Source organism: Clarias gariepinus, chromosome 18, assembly GCF_024256425.1.
Source record: "Clarias gariepinus isolate MV-2021 ecotype Netherlands chromosome 18, CGAR_prim_01v2, whole genome shotgun sequence".
In the NCBI taxonomy this organism is placed as follows: Eukaryota; Metazoa; Chordata; class Actinopteri; order Siluriformes; family Clariidae; genus Clarias; species Clarias gariepinus.
The window spans coordinates 20,822,509-20,842,531 of NC_071117.1; the positions used below are offsets into that span (position 1 = coordinate 20,822,509).

General features: G+C 37.5%; 1 protein-coding gene across 1 annotated transcript; it reads right to left on the reverse strand.

Moving 5' to 3' along the window:
- Positions 1-7,822: 7,822 nt before the first annotated feature.
- Positions 7,823-11,385, reverse strand: LOC128506212 (leucine-rich repeat flightless-interacting protein 1-like). Its single transcript, XM_053476553.1, has 7 exons — positions 11,264-11,385; positions 9,685-9,777; positions 9,421-9,570; positions 9,107-9,199; positions 8,481-8,651; positions 8,288-8,380; positions 7,823-8,001 (listed from the first exon to the last, which is right to left on the reverse strand). The coding sequence occupies exons 1-7, from the start codon at positions 11,357-11,359 to the stop codon at positions 7,885-7,887; spliced, it is 813 nt and encodes a 270-aa protein (XP_053332528.1). The 5' UTR covers positions 11,360-11,385; the 3' UTR covers positions 7,823-7,884.
- Positions 11,386-20,023: the final 8,638 nt, after the last annotated feature.

Consider the following 20,023-nt stretch of genomic DNA (forward strand, 5'->3'; position numbering starts at 1 on the left):
AACCACTCCAGATGTGGCTACCTTGGTTACCATGGTAACAACAAGTTAAGTCTATTGTTTTTGGACATCTGCGGTTAAAGATATTTTTTTTTTAAATAAAATCAGGAATAATAAGTCACTTACTGCATATAGATTGAGAAATATTAAAGTAATTAACCATTTCTTAATGTGCCTTTTTTTTGCATTAAATGAAAAGCTGGATCTAACACTACAGATACAGATACCACAGTGCTCTGGTCTCCTGAATTACTGGGCTGCAACATACTATCCTAATCTCTTAAATATCATTTGCTGCTGTTCAAAATAAGAAAAGAAAAAATGTGTGTATAAGTTCAAGCAGCATGTCAAGTTATTGTGTGAAGTGAACAGTCAGACAGGCAAATGACTCAATGTCTTAGCCCCATTCGTAGGTAATGACTATACAACGGCAAAGTCTGTGCTTTTGACGCATAAGTCTCAAAGAGTCCTACGATGGAGTATTAGGGCCAATTTGGGATTAAAAAAAAAGTTAAAAGTAGAGGGCAGAAAATTTCAATACTTACCTACTCAATCTAAAGGAAAAGTAAAATTTAATTAGATCTTCCATTCCAGGCATAATGCAAAACAAGTGATGTCTGCCCAACCTTGCAAAGAATATAGGCGGATACCTTCATTCATAGAAGCCTCAAAGATATTTGAGTTTTAAAGACAAAACATTTAAAGTTTTTTTCTTAAAATCTTTTTGTTTTTTCTCAAAAATTTTGACTTACAACTTTCGAGCTTTAAACTTTCCTGCCCCTCCCCTTTTTATCCCATATCGGCCCTAATACTCCGTTGCATGTTTCTGCTCCACTCGTGCTCTGTCATCGAGTGATACTGGTGGTTGATGTTTGCTGCCTTACTAAAAATGTTTGTTTACGTATGCTTTCAGTTTACTTTTATTTTATGTACTTATCAGCTATATACTCATCTTGTAGTTTGGGGTGGAATAACTTAGAGTAAATAGTACATGGATGGAACTGAACCATCTTTTATGTACACAGGGTTAATTAACCCTGACAGAAACCGATAAACATTTGACATATTATTTTGCTTTGAATTATTAATAAATAGAAACGAGAATGTTAATATTGTGCATGGACACTTTTAGGCATTGCAATTTCTGCCAAGAAGACATATAAAACAATTTGTTTTAACAATGCTGCTTAAAGAGTGGAAGAGTTTTAAATGTGATGTTACGTTGTTTGTTCTGTACATTTTGTTTCTCTAAGTGAACTCGTTCCCTCTTGGATGTGTGCAGCCAGCAAGGTATATTGATTTCTGATTCTCTCTCTCTCTCTCTCTCTCTCTCTCTCTCTCTCACTTACTCACTCATCATCTATACCACTTTATCCTGTATTTAGGGTGGCGGGGAGGCCTGGAGCCTATCCCAGGAGACTTCGGGCATGAGGCGGGGTACACCCTGGACAGGGAGCCAACCTACTATAGGACACACACTCACACATACACACTATGGCCAATTTGGAAACGCTAATTAACTTACTTTGCAGGTCTTTGAACTGTGGGAGGAAACCAAAGAACCTGGAGGAAACCCACCAAGCACAGGAAGAACATGCAAACTCCATTCACTCTGACCTTGGAGGTGCAAGGCGATAGTGCTAACCACTAAGCCACAAAAATATATAATATATTTAAAATATTAGAAAAACAATTATGTTTTTAGATGAATATGTCTTGTTAATTTTGTATACACTGATCAGCCATGAAAATACAATCACCTGAATATTATTCTGTAGGTCCCTCTTGTGTCACCAAAAGAACTACTAAACTATCAAGGGGTGGACTCCACATAACCTCTGAAGGTGTTCTATGGTATCTGGCACCAGGGTGTAAGTAGTAGATCCTTTAAGTCCTGTAAGTTGCAAGGTGTAGCATGATTTCAAGATGGATTAGACTTGTTAGTCCATGAGATCCCACTGATCCACCATCGCTTTGAGATCTGCTTATTGTCACATTCCTAAAAGGCTTTACAGTTATCATACAGAGCAAGCCGTGATACACTGTGGGTTCCACCACCTTCGTATCATAGCAGTCCTATAGGAAATATAAATTTAATGTAAGCCTTTTTAGATGTGCCAACAGATGTGCCAATAGTATGGCTATTAATATAAAAATATGTCTTACCACACGTGATTCTACATTATTAATACTTAGAAGCAACAGTACAGCTTATTCAACGACTCATATCATACGCCACTTCTGCAGACAATATATTTCTAAAGATCATGCTTCATACCAAACCAAATATATTAAAAATCCATACAACCACGGTGCACTAAAGAGTCCTACAGAAGATCATATTTGCGGCCATCAAACTGTGTAACTCCGGATTCACAGGATATAGAATTTTTATGCAACGTTTATAAAATGTCAACACTTTGGTCGATTTATGTGCAATAACTTTATAGTGCAATGATGTAATGACTCTTATATTTTACTGTGACTTTTATATTTTACGATGGGTTGTACTGGGAGCAAGTGCAACATAATAATTTCCCTGAGGGGATCAAGAAAGTATATCAATGATTCTGATTGATTTCATGCAGCAGCTCTCCAAGTTCTCGACTGTGCTCTGCAGTGTCTGCAATTCAATTCAGCTTTCTTTATATAGCGCTTTTAACACAAATGGTCATTGGTGTTGAAAAGCAGCATGGAAATGAGTTTGAAAAGTATGTGCTAATATGTATTACCACTTTGTCCCTGATGAGCAATTCGACGAGCAGGTCAAATGTCTCAGCCTCCAGATTAACAATAGACCCTACAGCCATCTGCTGTTTTTCCTGCCAGTGTGACATGACATTAAAACAGATAATGCTTATTAGCTTTATTTTCCTCTACACACACACACTGCCAGTGAGTCTGTCACAACCACACAATCTGTCTTCCACATTGTGAGAAATATGTCACTATGCTCATCCCTGTGGTGACTGTCATCTTGCTATTAGTATGTATTAGTGTGTGTGTATAAGTGCACAGTATTCTGTGAGACAGTGACTAGTTCAGTTATATCACTGCTTCTGGTGCATTTGTATAAAATATCCCTATTATACTGACTTGAATAGGCCTGACCTACTTATTTGACCTGAAAATAACTTATTTGTATTAGATTTGTATTCTGTTCCTGACACACTTCAAGGTATAATACAAATAATTATAAAGATTATTAAATAATATTTGTTTTTTTTCCTATGCAGTATTGATCATGTTATTAGTAGGAAATTATGTCAATGGCTATATGTTTAAATAAAAAATAATAAATTTTCATAAATTTTGTAATAATGTAATCATTTTATCTTTGATTCATTCTGTGTATTAAATAATTGTTTATTAGTTATATTTTATTATTATTTAATCTTTCCTTAAACTCTCTAGGTATTTTGTACATTATTTATGGAAGTAAATAGTAATTAAAGCACTTGTTCCTTGTTAGTTGGGTTTGCTTTGTGAAAAAGCAAAAAAGATTACAAGGTGGTATCAAAAAGTCTCGAGACTAGTTCTATAACACTCCAACAAATGGCATAACGACCTTCATAAGTCAGTGTGCCAAAAGACTTCGTCCTGTGTACATTGGGAGCCATGCAACTGGTACTATTCTGACCAGGTGACACAATATAGTCTGCTATTTCATCATGGACAGCAAGTTAGAACATGAAACGTGAAATTCTGCATAAAACTGGGCAAATCTGCCACAGAGATGTTTGACATGATTTGGCGACCCTGCATGAGTCATTCTAGGTGTTTTGAGTGGCATGTGTGCTTCATGAGCAAAGAACTGGAAGACGACAAGAGATCAGGAACACCTTCAACAAGCTCAACCGCGGAAAATGTTGAAACCATTCGGTGTCTTAGTGCATGTCCGATTATCATTGGTGCATGATGATCATCGAAAAACAATGAAACAATAAAACAACGAAGATCCACAGCTCGACCAAGTGCATGCTCATTGTCTTTTTCAATATTCGCAGGATTGTGCATCGAGAATTCGTTACCAGGGGCCAGACCATCAATAGTGAATTCTACTGCCAGGTTTTAAAGCGTCTGAAGGAGGACATACAGGCAAAAAACAAGGCTTGTAAACAAAGCTAATCTCAAAACTTTTTAATACCCCTTCGTACCTTGGTTTGACAGGGAGGCCCAATATGTCGGGACAAATTTTAGATACCTGAGGTCAAGTTGCTGTGTCTTTATTATGTAGCTTCATTATGTAAATGAAAACATTCAAGTCTCTATTAAGTGTTTTTTTTATTACAATGATTTTTTCTTTATTATAGGCGTGCTCGCCTATAATCATTGTTTATTAATTATTATTCTGTCCACAAATTAAATAAACAGCAGTCCACAAATTTAATTAACATTTAAGAAAGTATGATAAATGTAAAACGTTTATTCATTGTAAAGCAACATATGTAACTGCAGCACAGTGGCTTAGTGATTAGCACTGTCGCTTGCACCTCCAAGGCCCGGGGTTGATTTATGCCTCGGGGTCTGTGTGCATGACCTTGCATGTTCCCCCTGTGCTTGCAGAGTTTCCTTCCAGTACTCCGGTTTCCTCCCACAGTCCAAAGACAGATTAGGTTAAATTGCCCAAAGAGTGTCAATGTTTTACCATGGTCATACGAATGGAATAAATACAATTGGGTAATCATCATTGGCCTTCACAGTCCCTAGTTGGACTAAAGAGTATGAATAGAACATAGCAACATATTCCATTCTCTTATTATTTCATGTAGATTATACAAAAACTGAGCCACATAAAATAGTCTATGATGTGTCAATAAATAACAAATCAAAATTCTGCACAGAATGTTTTTACATAAATACACACCAGTCAGTCACTTTGTGTTGGACGAGCAAATCATGGCTACTCATTAGTAAGCAGCGAGCAACCATTTTTTATTCTTTCTTTAATATCGGAATCTCTGCATTTTAAGAGACAGTCTATTTTTCTTATCATCCAGAATGTGTGCAGCCATGCTGAATAGTCGCTCACTGTCAGCCTGCATGCATGGATTGGTAAGGTAAATGGTAAAGTTTAACCTTTTTACTCACTGTTCGAGCATTTTTAAGTGATTATTGGCCAATTAACGATTGATGGCCGATTGATCACCCTTATTTTATCATTTATAATCATTTTCTTTATTTGACCATTATACTGTACATAAACATAACTGTATACATGTATCTGAGCTCTGTCTCAATCACACATGCACAACATTGGTTTCCCTGGCCTGCCCGACAGGTGTTCATGCCTTTAGCTCTGGATTACCCTCCTAGAACACATACAAGGGGCAAAAGATGTTATTCATTAATCATCTATCATCTTAAAAATACAATAAAAATTTAAGTTGAAATTAAAACTCCTCCTATAGCTTTTACATTAAAACATCCCTAATACAAGCTTTTTCCCAATTACATTAGTTAGGTCTCGAACCTTTTTTTTTAGTCTTATATAGCAAGCTCCTCAATTTCTCCACTGTCCTCTGCTTTTTCTTTACTTTAGTGATCAGCTCAGACTTCTCAGCCTCTAAGTTAGCTATGGCCTCCTTGGCTTTCCTGTCTTTCTCCTTAGCGTCCACCAGGGAGATCTGAAATTACAACAATTAATGGCACATTAGCTTTAATTAAATCTACACACCTGAACTCTTTTAAGAACTGGCTCATCACTCAATATGACAGCCTAGAAAAGGCAAAATGTACGTAAAAATGTGACAAATGTGATAACACACACACAATAGCAGCCGTCTTAATAAAGCATCTTAATGAAAGGAAAGTTTACCTTCAGTAATGCTACATTGTGAATCAAATTCTTTTTTATCTCATCATACTCCACCTGGAGCATGTTGTGAGCCTCCCGCTCTTGCTCACAATCCTAAAACACACATGGGCCAAAACGAACCAAAAAAAAAAAAAAAAAAAACAACTTTAATTTGAAATATATATTTATATTCTTGTTAGGCTTACAGAAACATAACAAAATCCTGCTTAATGCAAAGTTTTTCTCGCTTACATCTGTTAGATCGTCACATACCTTTTGAGTTTTGTAGAGCAGGTTTCCAAAGAGCTCTGCTGCGCTTTCCATTCTCTTCATACGTTCTATCAAATGGGACTTCTCGGCTTTGAGAACAGTAATGGCCTCCTCTTCTTTCTGCTGTTTCTTCTCAGCGTCCACCAGTGTGACCTGAAATTGTGGCTTATAAGCTGGACTAAGCCATTGAGGTTGCACAAGCCAGTGTAGTCTTAGTGTGGTTCCCAAGCCCGAATAAATGAGGAAGGTGATGTCAGGAAGGGCATCCGGGGTAAAACATGTGCTACAGTAGATCAATTTGCAGATCATTGTGAAAAAGATTTCCATACCGGATCGGTTGAGGCCCGGGTTAAGAACGAGCGCCTCAGGTACTGTTGGTCAGCAGGATATCTGTGGAAATTGGGCTACTGGTGACCGATGAAAGAAAAGAAACAGAGTGGAGAGAGAGAAAGAGAGAGAGAGAGAGAGAGAGCGGGAAATAAGGAAGGTTAGATGTGTAGAGGTTAAAGTAGAAACATAAAATGTTGGCACTATTACTAAGTAAAGGGAGAGTGGTAGGTGATATGATGGAGCGGAGAACAGTAAATATACTGTGTGTACAAGAGACCAAGTGGAAGGTAAGAAAGCAAGGCTAAGAACTTTGGAGGTGGGTTCAAACTGCTTTACAATAGCACAGATAATAAGATAAATGGTGTATATCTACTACTGAGGGAAGAGCATGGCAAAAGTGTAGTGGAAGAGGAGAGCATCTGATAGAGTCATGGGTGTAAAACTGGAAGTGGAAGGGGTAATGACAAAAGTCATCAGTGCATACGCTCCACAAGTGGAGAAAGAAGATTTCTCGAGTGGGTTAAACAAAGTGGTAGTGAGTATCCAGACAGAAGAAAGATTGGTGATTGGAGCTGACCTTGATGGTCATGTTGGAAAAGGGAACAGAGGTGATGAAGAGGTGACACTGTGACCGACTGGTTAAAGATAAAAATAGGATAGTCCCTTCCTGTTTGCAAAGGTGATGGACAGGTTGAGGTTAGACAAGAGTCCCCATGGACTATGATGTTTGCGGATGGCATTGTGTACAAGGAGCAGGAGGGGAAGAGCAGGTTGAGATGAGTCTAGAGGGCTGGAGGAATGCTCTGGAGAGAAGAGGCATGAAGATCATAGAAGCAAGAAGGAGTCCATGTGTGTAAATAAGAGAGAGGAAGGGGGGAAGGTGCAGTTATAAGGAGTAGAGGTAGGGAAGGTAGAGTTTAAATATTTAGGGTCAACTGTCCAAAGCAATGGGGAATGTGATAGAAAGGTGATGAGGGCTTGGTGGGATGGCTGGAGAAGGGTAGCAGGAGTGATCTGTGACAGAAAGGTATCAGGAAGAATGAAAGGGAAAGTTTACAGGATGGTAGTGAGACCAGCAATGTTGCATGGTTTGCCACTGACAAAAAGACAGGAAGCAGAGCGGGAGGTGGCAGAGGTGAATATGCTGTGATTTGCTTGGGGATTGACCAGAATGGACAGGATTATACATCCTATAGGAGTATATTAGAGGGACAGTGCAGGTGGGACGGTTTGGGGACAAAGTTAGAGAGGCCAAACGATTTGGACGTGTGGAGAGCAGGCATGAGGTGAATTTTATAGATGGAGCTGCCAGGCAGGAGGAGAAGAGGATGGCCCAAGTGGAGGTTTATGGATGTGGTGAGGGACGACATGCAGGAGGTTGGAGTGACGAAGGAAGAGACAAACGGGAGCAGTCATAAGAAGAGGCTCTGATTAGCTAATAAGCCTTTGATATAGGTCAACACAGACACACACATTCAAAGTAACAGCAGTCATATCTTTATAAAAGTGTAGTTTACCTTCGGTTTTTCTAACTCCTCCTTTTGATTCAGAACTTTCATTTTATCATTCTCAGCCTGGAGTATGGTGTGAGCCTCCGACTCTTGCTCCTTAAAACACATGTGGGGGGGAAATGAGCCAATATCAGTCATATCTTGGTAAAAAGAAACTTTACCTTCAGTCTTTCAATATGAAGACTACACCCATTTACAGTATGTCTCACACCTACTTCACCATTTTCAGAAGGTACAGCTGTGAGTGTGCCACAACACACATTCTTCAAATACTTTTAAAACCTGACCGAGTGATTACTTTCACAGATTATGATGTATTGGGAGAAAAAAGAGCAAACACACACAAAGTTCGCAAAAACAGTCATATTTTCATGAAGTATACCTCCGGGAACTTCTCCTTAAGAGTCAGAGTCTTCTTTATCACGTCCCTCTCTGCCTGGAGGGTGGTGTGAGCCTCCCGCTCTCGCTCACATTCCTAAAACACACACGAGGCACAGCGTTCAAATACAGTGCAAGTGCTTAACGTTCCCATCTGCAGTTACAGTAGGAGCTGCTTGAGGCAAAGGTCTTCCTACTTCTGTTAGATCATCACACTCCGTCTGAGTCTGATAAAGCAGATCCCCTAAATCCTGCACGGTGTCTCGCAGTGTTTTCACCTGCTCCTTAAGGTCTGACTTCTCAGACTCCAGCTGGGTAATGGCCTCCTGAACTCTTTGGTGTTCCTCCTGAGCTTCTGCCACGAAGACCTTTAAGTAAAACAAATAGGGTTTATTCGCTTTATTCACTTTCACTCACTCATCATCTATACTGCTTTATCCTGTATTTAGGGTCGCGGGGGGGCCTGGAGCCTATCCCAGGAGGCTTAGACTACACTACGATGGATTGGCAACCTGTCCAGGGTGCATGAGGCGGGGTACACCCTGGACAGGTTGCCAATCGATCGCAGTGTAGCGGTTAGCACTGTCGCCTTGCACCTCCAGGGTCTGAGTTGAGCAATTCCTGGCCAGGTTCTCCCTGTGCTTTGTGGGTTTTCACTGGGTAATGCGGTTTCTTCCCACAGTTCAAAGACATACAGTTTAGGCTAATTGGCGTTCCCAATGGCTCCCTGTGACCTAATATAGGATAAAGCAGTATAGATAATGAGAGAGTGAGTGAAGAATTATACAGTAGGACTCATGTTTTAATCTTGAGGAAACTGTACCTTCAGTAACTCATCCTTCTGAGTAAAAGTCTTCTTCAACTCATTGTTCTCTGCTTGGAGGATGATGTGAGCCTCCCGCTCTTGCTCACAATCCTAAAACACAAAATCAAATTTAATAAAACCCTTAAATTCAAGGTTTTGATTGGGCCAAAAAAGTTTTTGATGTGTTTGATGTTCTTCTATTAATTGAATGAATTAAGCAATCTATTTACATTTTAGTTAATTTAACTTCAATAGAGCATAAACATTAAAAAGTAACTAAAAATGCCTAATGACAAGGGTTTCTCACTTATGTCTGTTAGATTGTCACACACCTTTTGTGTCTTGTAGAGCAGGTTACCAAAGAGCTTCATTGTGTTTTTCATTCTCTTCAAAATGTCTATCATGTAGAACTTATCGGCCTCCAGACTAGCAATGGCCTCCACATCTTTCTGTTGTTTCTTCTCAGCATCTGCCAGTGTGACCTGAAATAACTGCACTTGATTAGCTCATCACACATCGAGACACTTTCACTATCCATATTAAGAGACATAAAAAAATATTAGCATTCATGTTTTAATGAAGGGGGGGGACTTCACCTCGAGTAACTCCTCCTTCTGAGTCAGAGACTTCTTCAACTCGTTGTTCTCTGTCTGGAGGATGGTGTGAGCCTCCCGCTCTTGCTCACACTCCTAAAACACACACAAAGACAGTATTTGTATAAGAAACATGTAGCTATAAGTTTGATGAGTACATTTTTACATCTTACAATATCCAGAATTTATACATTTTCATGTAAAAGGCGGCTTTATACTTTATATTGTAAATATGCTTTGTATGAAGCTGCTTTGAGACAATGTGTATTTTTTACAATTTATTAACGTATGATTAAAATGTTTTGAACATAAACATAAAAGTAGATGAACAGACTAAGTACCTGCTTTTAAAGATTAAATAACACAAAAGTGATAGTTTAACATATATGTTTTTAAAAAAAGTTATGCTTTTAGTTTTAACATAGTCTATCTGATCATTGATTTACTGCACAATGTGTTTACACTTACTGGATACGGTATATATACACGAATGGACAAAAATATCAAAGGAGACATAAAAAAAAGCTGGTCAGAAATTATAGGAAGCATCTGATTTCTGTAATAGCCAATAAAGGCTTTTCTATTGATTATTGAGAAGGGAAAGAATAATTTTGGACATGTCACTTTTTGTTCAAATGTAAATAAAAGATGAGTAATAATTTTTTTCCACAATGATGCCTCTTGTACACCGTCTTATTTTTTTGGGGGGTTCTGGGGTATGAATAATTTCAGGCTTGAGTATATATATATATATATATATATATATATATATATATATATATATATACACACACTCAAGCCCAAAATTATTCATTCAGTAGGTAATAAGCATATAATATTATATTTGTAATGCCATATGATATAATATAATATACCATACCATATTTATATATATATATATGCCATATGCTTATAACCTACTGCAACCACTGTACATTAATCACTCTAATTATGGACCCATAACCTCATTTACTAAATTGTTATTTATTGTAAATAGGTCACTGATGCAATCTAATCTAATAATTTAGAGGAAACATGAGTTCTTGTTAGGCCCTTTAAAAGTCCAAAATACCTCATTAGATACACGTCACGTCAAAGGACCTAACAAGAAGTAATCATGTGCATTTATGTGTGTGTGTGTGTGTGTGTGTGTGTGTGTGTGTGTGTGTGTGTGTGTAATAGTTCATTTAAATTAAATTTTATTTATATAGCAGTTTTAACAATGATCCTTATCACGAAGCAGCTTTACAGAACCAAAAGAAAATTATTGAAATTAGTATGAAATATGTGAGAAAATATGCATAAATCAAAATGATCAGATTGTCCCTGATGACGAGTCCCTGTCCGAGGACGACATGGTAAGGAAAAAAACCTTAGGAAAAACAAAGGTAAATGTCAATAGTAAGAAACCTTGAGAGGAACCAGACTCAACAGGAAATCCATCCTCATTCGGGTGATAACGAATAGCAAGAATTGATCTGCAGTCCTACTGTGTGTTAGGAGGCTGGAAGTTCAGTATAAAAGGACATGTGGTGCTAATTTTAATTTAAGTGCTTTTAAATACAAAGATTTTCTCACATACCTTGCTTTTCATGTCACAGTCTCTGCTGGCCTCAGAGAGCAGATGCTCCAGCTCCTTCACTCTGTCCTCCAGCTGAGCGCAGGACACCGTAAGCATTTCAAATTTCTCCTCAGCTTCATTCACAGAATTCTGAAATTCACCGTTCAAATGTTGTACGTGTTAGGGGTTTGTAGCACACAGGAGCACTAGCATTCAGCCCAAACATCATCACAAAGGGCCATACAACTACAGAGCAGTACAGTGGTGCCGAATCCTTCTATTCATTAGACTTTTGGCAAAATTTTTATTCATTTTTAGTCCAGTGCTTTAAAATGTTCATGTAATGGAAAAGTGGATTTTTGGATTTTCCCAAACCTAAAGTCAGAAGCAGAATAAACTTACCATGACCTGTTCTTGGGGAAACTCTGTGGGTTGGACCAGAGCCAGTTCTGTTGCCTGGACACACACTGGGTCTAAATGCAAAACAATAATAAATAAAGCCATTACAAATTATCATATTATTTATGTTTTTATTTCCAGCCAAGCAATATTTTCCACTTCAAGCCTTGGAGGTTTTCTAAAAAGCACAGAAAAAACACTTTCAAAATCATTAACTTAGCGTCATTTTCCTGCTCGGAGGTCTGAAGACTTGAAGACAAAATCATGGCATGTTTGCCTATAAGTGGCTAAAGCCAGGAGCGAAGTCTGGCAGCCATACTGTTTAACAAATTATTGCTATTAGCTGGTTTTTAAAGCCTAGCTGCAAAATTCAATTCAGCTGTAAGTTTTTCATAAATTTCACATATAAACTGCTGACATGAAAAAAGTGGAAAAATAAAAGATTAATAATTTTACTATTATGTTTTTAATTTTAGATTGTATTATTTACCAGATGTTTACAAGTAACATTATTGTCCAACTATTGTGCAAATTTATGAACTGTCATTGTCTATCATGGATATGTAAAAAAAAACAAGAAAAAAAAAACATGTGTATATTTTTATTATGATGGGTTAATAACATACTATTGTAATTCCATCCATATATCTATGAACATAGGAACCTGTAGTCCAACTAGGGACCGTGGATTCCAATGGTGATTACCATAGTATTTATTCACCATTTTATGACCGTGGTGAGACCTCCCTACAACACTCACACACTAACTTGAGAATGCCAGTTAGCCTAATCTGCATGTCTTTGTTCTGTGGAAGAAAACTGGAGTACCTGGAGGAAGCCCACCAAGCACAGGGAGAACATGCACACAGACCGTGAGGTGACTGAACTACAGTAACTAAGAAGCCACGATGACATCACTGTTGTATAAATACAGCGCAGCCAGGCAAGCCGAGCCCAACATAGCAATGGTGTACCTTTTCAAATTAAGAATTGAAATTTTGCAATAAATTTGCCTCAGTATATGAAGCATTTTCGATATATAAGTAAAAGAACAGAGACGAACAGAACACTGGCTAAATTAATGGTTTGTCCGAAAGCCATTCAAAACGCCAGTGAAAAGCCAAGCATACAACACATTTTTGTGTTTTTTTTTTTTTTTCATTTTGTGCAAGATTCAGTAAAGAAATAGCATCATGGGTCCCAAGAATGTTAGCAAGAAGAAAAGGGAGCCACTTTCAGTTTTGATCTTTAAAGGACTGATCAAGAGGTCAGTGGTTTGAGCCCCCATGCTGCCGGGCTGCCACTGTTGGACATTAGAGTAAGGTCCGTCATCCCAAGTGCTCAGATACCATCAGGCATGGTACTGTGCTGCCAGGGTGGAGCTAAAAATATAATCAATGTTTTCCCTGGGAAATTTCGCCGTCTACAGGTCTTCACTAGCATTGTCATTCGGGATTGCTGTCATGGAGTAAGTTTGATAATGCCTCGCTATCTAAATAACTCTGGTCATGAGAACGTTTGTCAAGAAGATTCAACCTCATCCGGCAATTAGAAGAAAGTGATTCTGTTTCAGAAGCTTCAAATGGGAAGATGTTTCAGGTTTGTGAATTAGCACCTGTTAGGCAGTGAGTTGGTCATGTGACCTGCCCAACGGGATGCTGCCACCCGATAACGTAATTCAATTCAATTCAATTTTATTTGTATAGCGCTTTCAACAATTGTCATTGTCACAAAGCACCTTTACACAATCAAAAGAATTATTTAAGTTTGTATGGAATGTGAATGTGTATGTTAAGGACATATTATAATAAACAGAAAGAGCAGCTCATCTCTCATATCTTCCAGTCTGAGTCTTTCGTTCTTCTGTCACGTGACTCTCATAGATCCTTTACACAGGTAACAGAATTGAATGTTTCTTTTCATGAGTCTTCTGGTCCAAGTTGTTCGGTCTTTTGAATCTATTGCACTGCAAAACGTCTATGAGAATCATGTGACAAAAGAACGAACGATTCGGCCAAGAGACTAAGAGGTAACTACTAATTTCTACTTGTTTCCTGTATATAAACTATGGAGGTTTCGCGATGCTTTGCGCATGTGCACCCAGTAGGAAATGAACAAATCACTCTCTGAGATACTCGTTCTTCTGAGTCACGTAAAAGGCACCTTAATTTTTTTCAATTTATTTTATTTTTCCAAAAAATACCAGGATTTACAAATTACGATTTCACAATACAATATAAGCTAACTCAACAAGAATGTGTAAAATAATAAATAATAGAAATAGAGAACACCAAAAAAAAAAAGGTTAAATTTCCCTGGCGTGGGCTGAATGTTTCCAGAGACTGGATCCGCCTCTGTGATAAAGACCTGATCTAATCTAGTCAAACTAATTGTTTGTAAAATACAGGAGGTTATTCACAGAGAAATAAATGTACCTTCGGCTACAGTTGAGGTTGATTTCTTCCCTCGTTACTGTAAACACCATCAGGCGCGGCTGAAGCCTTGAGCAGGAACTCCAGGGGGCTCATCAGAGAACATTCTGTCGCAGCTGCACCGAAAACTCGCATTTACCCTCCATGAGTCATAATAGTGTCTCTGTGATGTCATCATAAAAAAAGACATATTGGAACAATACATTCAGTACAGTACACCTCTTTTGCCAAGAACCTGTTATTCTCATGTTTTACGGATATTCCTTTTTAACTTTGATTTGTTTTGAAAGAATAAAGTGTTTTTAATAATGTTTGTGGGTAATTGTTGGAGTATTAAAAGGCCAACTTGTTTTTTTTTAGAGAAAAACAGTCACTTAAGCCAATTACATCAATGAGCTACAATAAGAGACAACTAACTTTTTTGAGTAGATGTAAAGTTGGGATAAGTCGACCCTAAAGAAATACAATTAATTGACCCCACAACCAGTACTACTTGAGCTGACGTAAATATTTGAATTACAAGTAAAGTTACAAGTTGAAATATATGATAAGCGGGCCAAAGCACCCTGCGCCATCGTCCTCCGTCATATATTGGGCACAGTGGGCACATGCATTTAAAGAGGACAGAGAACACCAACACCATTATGACATAATTTTAAAAAAAGAGGAATTTAATGTTAAGACATTTATAAGACTCAGGTGCTGGGAAAAAAAGCACACTATGATGTCACTCAATATTATGTCACACAAAGTTATTAACCACTTTCATGGCTGACCCGTTTAAGATATAAAAAATCCCTCCTCAATTTTCCATCCTCCTTTTTTTTATTTTCCATTTTCCTTCATACATAATGACAATAGCGCTTGCAGCTTACACTGATGAGTGGTGTATCTTACACTGATGGGTGGTGTATCTTACACTGCATCACGATGATATCCCCTGCGGAATGTTCATGATATCTCACAAACAAAAATGCCAATTTGTCTTTTCCTTATAAGGTGTTTAGGTGAAATTCCACCCATACAAGTGTGACAAATATGCAAAGAAAAAAATCAGAAAGGGGTAAATACTTTTTCTATGGCACTGCACATGTAGTTAGATTGTTCCACTGGGATGAAACTGTGCCAGGTTGAGTTATAGCACTTTCAAAATCACACTAACTTTACACTGATCTGAATAACTTTGAATGATGAACTGATTGTTCTTTTCTTTGTTTGTTTGTTTTACAAATATGACCCAATATATATAAATATTCAGTGATATTTTTGTATTTACGTTTTTGTTTGTGCGTTATATTTTTATACTAGTAAGTAGTTTTAAAAATGAATCTCCACTTGAATGAGCCAGTGTATTATGATGTGGGATGTGGTGGACTGATGGATCCAGCCTCGCTGTCCCTGACTGTAATGTTAGAGCCATCAGAGCCTCCAGAACCTTCACACCAAAGGCAGAATCTGTTCACAGCATTTAGCTTTTTCTTTTTTTCGTGTAACTTTCAGCTCCACATTTTCTTCTTCCTCCTTTTCATTCATTAAAATTATTATTAATTTGCTCAAAGAAATTCGCTGCATCGAGAAGGGATCAATATCTCTCCCTCCGTAAATTAAAACTGAAGGTGTCTAATTAATATTGAGGGAGGGCAATACATGCGCATGCGCGGTAACATAAACACGCTGTTAGCTTCTCCGCTATATTTGTAATGTAGCTCGCGGCAGCGTAACAGCCCGTTAATTCATGCTGGTGTAATGATGAGAAGGACAAACTAGTCGATGCCCTGCATTGTCAGGTTATAGAACAACATTTCAGGTGGATCCTGTCCTTAAATCCAACTAAAAACTACTGAAGAACAAAACTCAGGCTCTATATTTTAGCTTACATATCGCATTCACACACCGGACCTCATTTCCCACAATGCATCTCCCGACCTGGCCTAAAACTCTCGTAAACAGCTGTCGTAAATCAACCTCTCTCTCCCGCAACAACGCGCTGTTTATCGGCAGCGCCCGTGCGATCGACGCACTCATCCAGATGAGTAGGAAAGAGATGAAATATATTGGTTCCGTCATTTTTTACATATTTGTGTACTGACTGGTCCGGACCACACAGGCCAGCGGCCCACCGGGAAAACGGAATTACAATTACCATTAACCTTATTATCTTTGCCTTGCACGTCTATCTATCTATCTATCTATCTATATCTATATATATATATATATATTTTTTTTTTTATTATTTTTTTGTTTTGTTTTCCGCAGCCTGGCCCACTCTCCTTCTGAGATCATGTGATCTGAGACCCTTATTATAAGTTCCTTCAAAACATCCATCATGATGGACACAACCAACTTTGCAAAAAAAAAGTTACGCAAAATTTTTACGGAATTTGCCAAGAAAAATCTTTATTGTTTGGGTTTCCGACATCTTGTTTGTTTTGACATGTGATTCTTGTATTTGCATACACGTTAATATTCATTACCATCTTCCAAAGATAGGCGTGTACAGGGTTAATTATTTCAGTGTTTATACTTGTAACACATTGTATTAGTGACTTTATTTTATCACTTTATTTATATGTATCACTCTACATCCCCCGTGTTTTACAATCATTAACGCATATTAATACATTTCTAAGATTTTGGGTTACACTCTTATTTTACTGAATCAATATAGCAATGATGAAATGGACAACATTAATAATTATAACACAATGTATGTGCAGTTTGTTTTCATTCCTTTTTTTATTACTTTATTAATCAATTACACTGACATGGTTGTGTATTTTAGTGGATGTGGTCTTGGTATACAGTATAGTATAAGTGTTTTTTGTATAGAAATTTATTTTCTACATTCCAGAACAATATTGGATTTTTTCAAAAATATGAAATGACACATATGGCATAAGCTATCTAAGTAACAGCAACAACAACTGCAGTCAGCTCTTATTTTGAAACACGAAGGTTAGCTGTTCTGGAACTGTTCTAAGAACGATATTGTCTGAGTGTGTTTGCAAAAGCTCCATGATGAAACTGGCTCTCATGAAGACCTTCCCAGGAAATCAAGACCAAAACTTCCCTCTGCTGCAGAGGAGAAGCTCATTTAGAGTTACCAGCCTCAGAAATCACAAGCAAATTAACAAACAGCACCTCAGATTAGAGCTGTTATGAAGGATTTACGGAACATATTGTACGTAGAAGACACATCTCAATATCAACTTGTTCAAAGAAGATTATTGCATGTTTTAAATGCAAAATGTTTTGTTTTAAATGCATGTTTCAAATCAGGAAAGACCATGGAATTAGAAGGTGTGTCCAAAATTTTGACTGGAAGCAAAAGCTTTAAAAAAATGTTCATTTAATTTCTTTTTTTTTTTTGCATAACAATGGAGCTCTGTGTTAATTTAGGTTTATATTGGTCACAGGAAAAAAGGAAGAGAGACAAGAATGCAGAGATGCAGGTGAGAGGTTCTTACATCACAGTTAGGAGGTGACTAATACCTTTCTGCGGAGAACAGAAACTGGCTTACTTGGACATGGTGCATGGTGGCAATAATGGAAGCGCAGAAAAAAAAATAATTGAACATTGTGCTGTTTGAACTAAAAATGTTTTTTATTCATTTAGATTTGTTACAGTGGAGTCATGTTCAATGCACATTTCCCATGCACTTTTCCATGTGTTTTATAGCTTTTCAAAATAAACAGATTTCTTGAGTAGACATGTCCGCTTCAGTATTCTTTATTTGCAGAGAAACATATATTTCATTTTATATGCCAGTACATGCCATTAAATAGGACAGATTTTACCAAACTGTATGATTACCATGGTGAACAGAAGGCTGCACGTTCTTATGCCGTGTTCCTCACAAATGTCACCACCATCTTCTTGTGCAACATCATGTCCAACATCAAACCCAGATATGATGACTTTGTTTTGCCGTAGTACTACATTTATAGTAGCCATTTCTACCAGCTTGGCAGCATCGCCAAATTCAATGTGGTTATTAAGCAGCTTGATGATCACTCCATTGCAGAATTCCTGAACACAGTTGAACACATTGTTTGGGCCTACCCCAAATGATGGCTGATGTCACCACCATTAGTAGCCAGCTTCCAGATAACAATTGCAACCCGATTTCAAATTGGGACACAAAAATGATAACTCGTGTTCCTTTTCCCCATAAAATGTCTAACCCAATCAAAGATGTACTTAAAGGAGTTCTAGGACCACATGGAAGTTCCTTACGAAGTCTTGTGGGCTGAAATCTGGAACAATTGCATCTGACCAGTAGTAAGAAGGAGGCTGTGCTCAGACAACAGGTGACCTCCGTTTTCCCTTTTTACAAACTGTAAAAACAAAAATGTTCTATTCATCCATTTATTTGTTTTATGGCACTGAGTTTGATATCAACAGAATAGCAGCTGCGTACCTACTAAAGGTCAACGAAGCTCAACTCGGCTAATAAAGACTAATATCTTACATTAAGTGGTAAGAAAAAACATATTTTTTAAATGTAACTCCCTTTCTTCTTGAATGTAATTGCTGTCCATAGTAAACACAAAGAGCAGAACAAAAGTGCACCATTGTTGTTGTTTGGCTTCTGGCTAGTATTGCTGGGAAAGTAGATATGTACACAGCTGTATACAGTGATGTAATGATGTGATTCTCTAGCCAATGAAAAAACAAAGCCAGTTCTTTGATGGTTCACTATTGAACTGGCTCTGACTCGACATTAGCACCAGATATAAACTAGCACTTTGTTCACTTTGGTGGAAAAGGTGTATGGAAATACCTGAAGAGGGCCGGTCACAAACGTTCCTCATCCAATCTGATTGTGCTTGAGTGGATCTGTCAGGAAGAATGGGAACAATTGCCCAAATCCAGGTGTGCAAAGAATTAGGGTTGGGGTTAGATGTAATTACTGCCAAAGCACTTCTATAAATAAGGGGTCTAAATACTTTATTTTAATAGGTGTTTTTGCCTTGTCATCATTTATTATTGTGTGTTGATTGATGTCATAAAGTTAAAGCATTTAAAACAAATGTAACTCTTTCAATTACCTCAGTTTGGTCATAAATAAAAGTGTGCAATAATTAATATGGAATGAATACTTGTCCATCCCACTGTTTGTACATGTAGTAGAAAGGCAAAGCTAAATCCTCTCAAAAAAGCTTTTAGTCTTGCAGTAATCACATCCAAATTATGGAATTAATAAATATTTCTTTTCAGCAACATCACTCAAAGAATATTTTAATATACATAGACAGCATTGTGCCGTGCGTTTAGATAATATCAGGGTGTCTGTTTATTGATGAACATCCTGATATAACCTTACTGGCCACTTTAATAGGAACACCAATAGTCCTGTTTATACAAATTATGGTTTGTATTTCAGTTACTCTGCTTATCTTCCAGGGCTGTCACACACACAGCAGTTTCTAAAGTTTACACAGAATGTATAAAAATTGCATTTATTACGACCGATGCTATGAGCTTATGTTCTAGGCATTTTCTAAACTACTGTGTTATGTAGCAACTGTTGCTCAACACTTTGCTCAAGGCTCCTGATTTTGGGACAGCCAGCAGATGAATTATTAACCAACTTTTTTTATTAACGCAAGTTCACAAGTTCATAAGTGTTTAATTACTATTATGCTGTTATACAGTTCGTTGCTCATTAACCTCTATTTTTCCTCCTTAAAGTTAGCAAGCCTGAAAAAAAAAGAACCTATTCCTGGATAACACACCATCTATAGTATTGTTATCTGTAGTATAGTTTATCTATAGTATTTATATTTGATATCAATATCAAAGCAAGTATAGTCATCAAAGTAAATATAATAAACGTAAATGTGTCATAGTGGCTGTGTCCTTTGGAGACCTATCGAACAGCCTATCCTCACGCTTTTTCTCCAAACCCCATTAAAATCCATAATAACACACACACACACACATAAA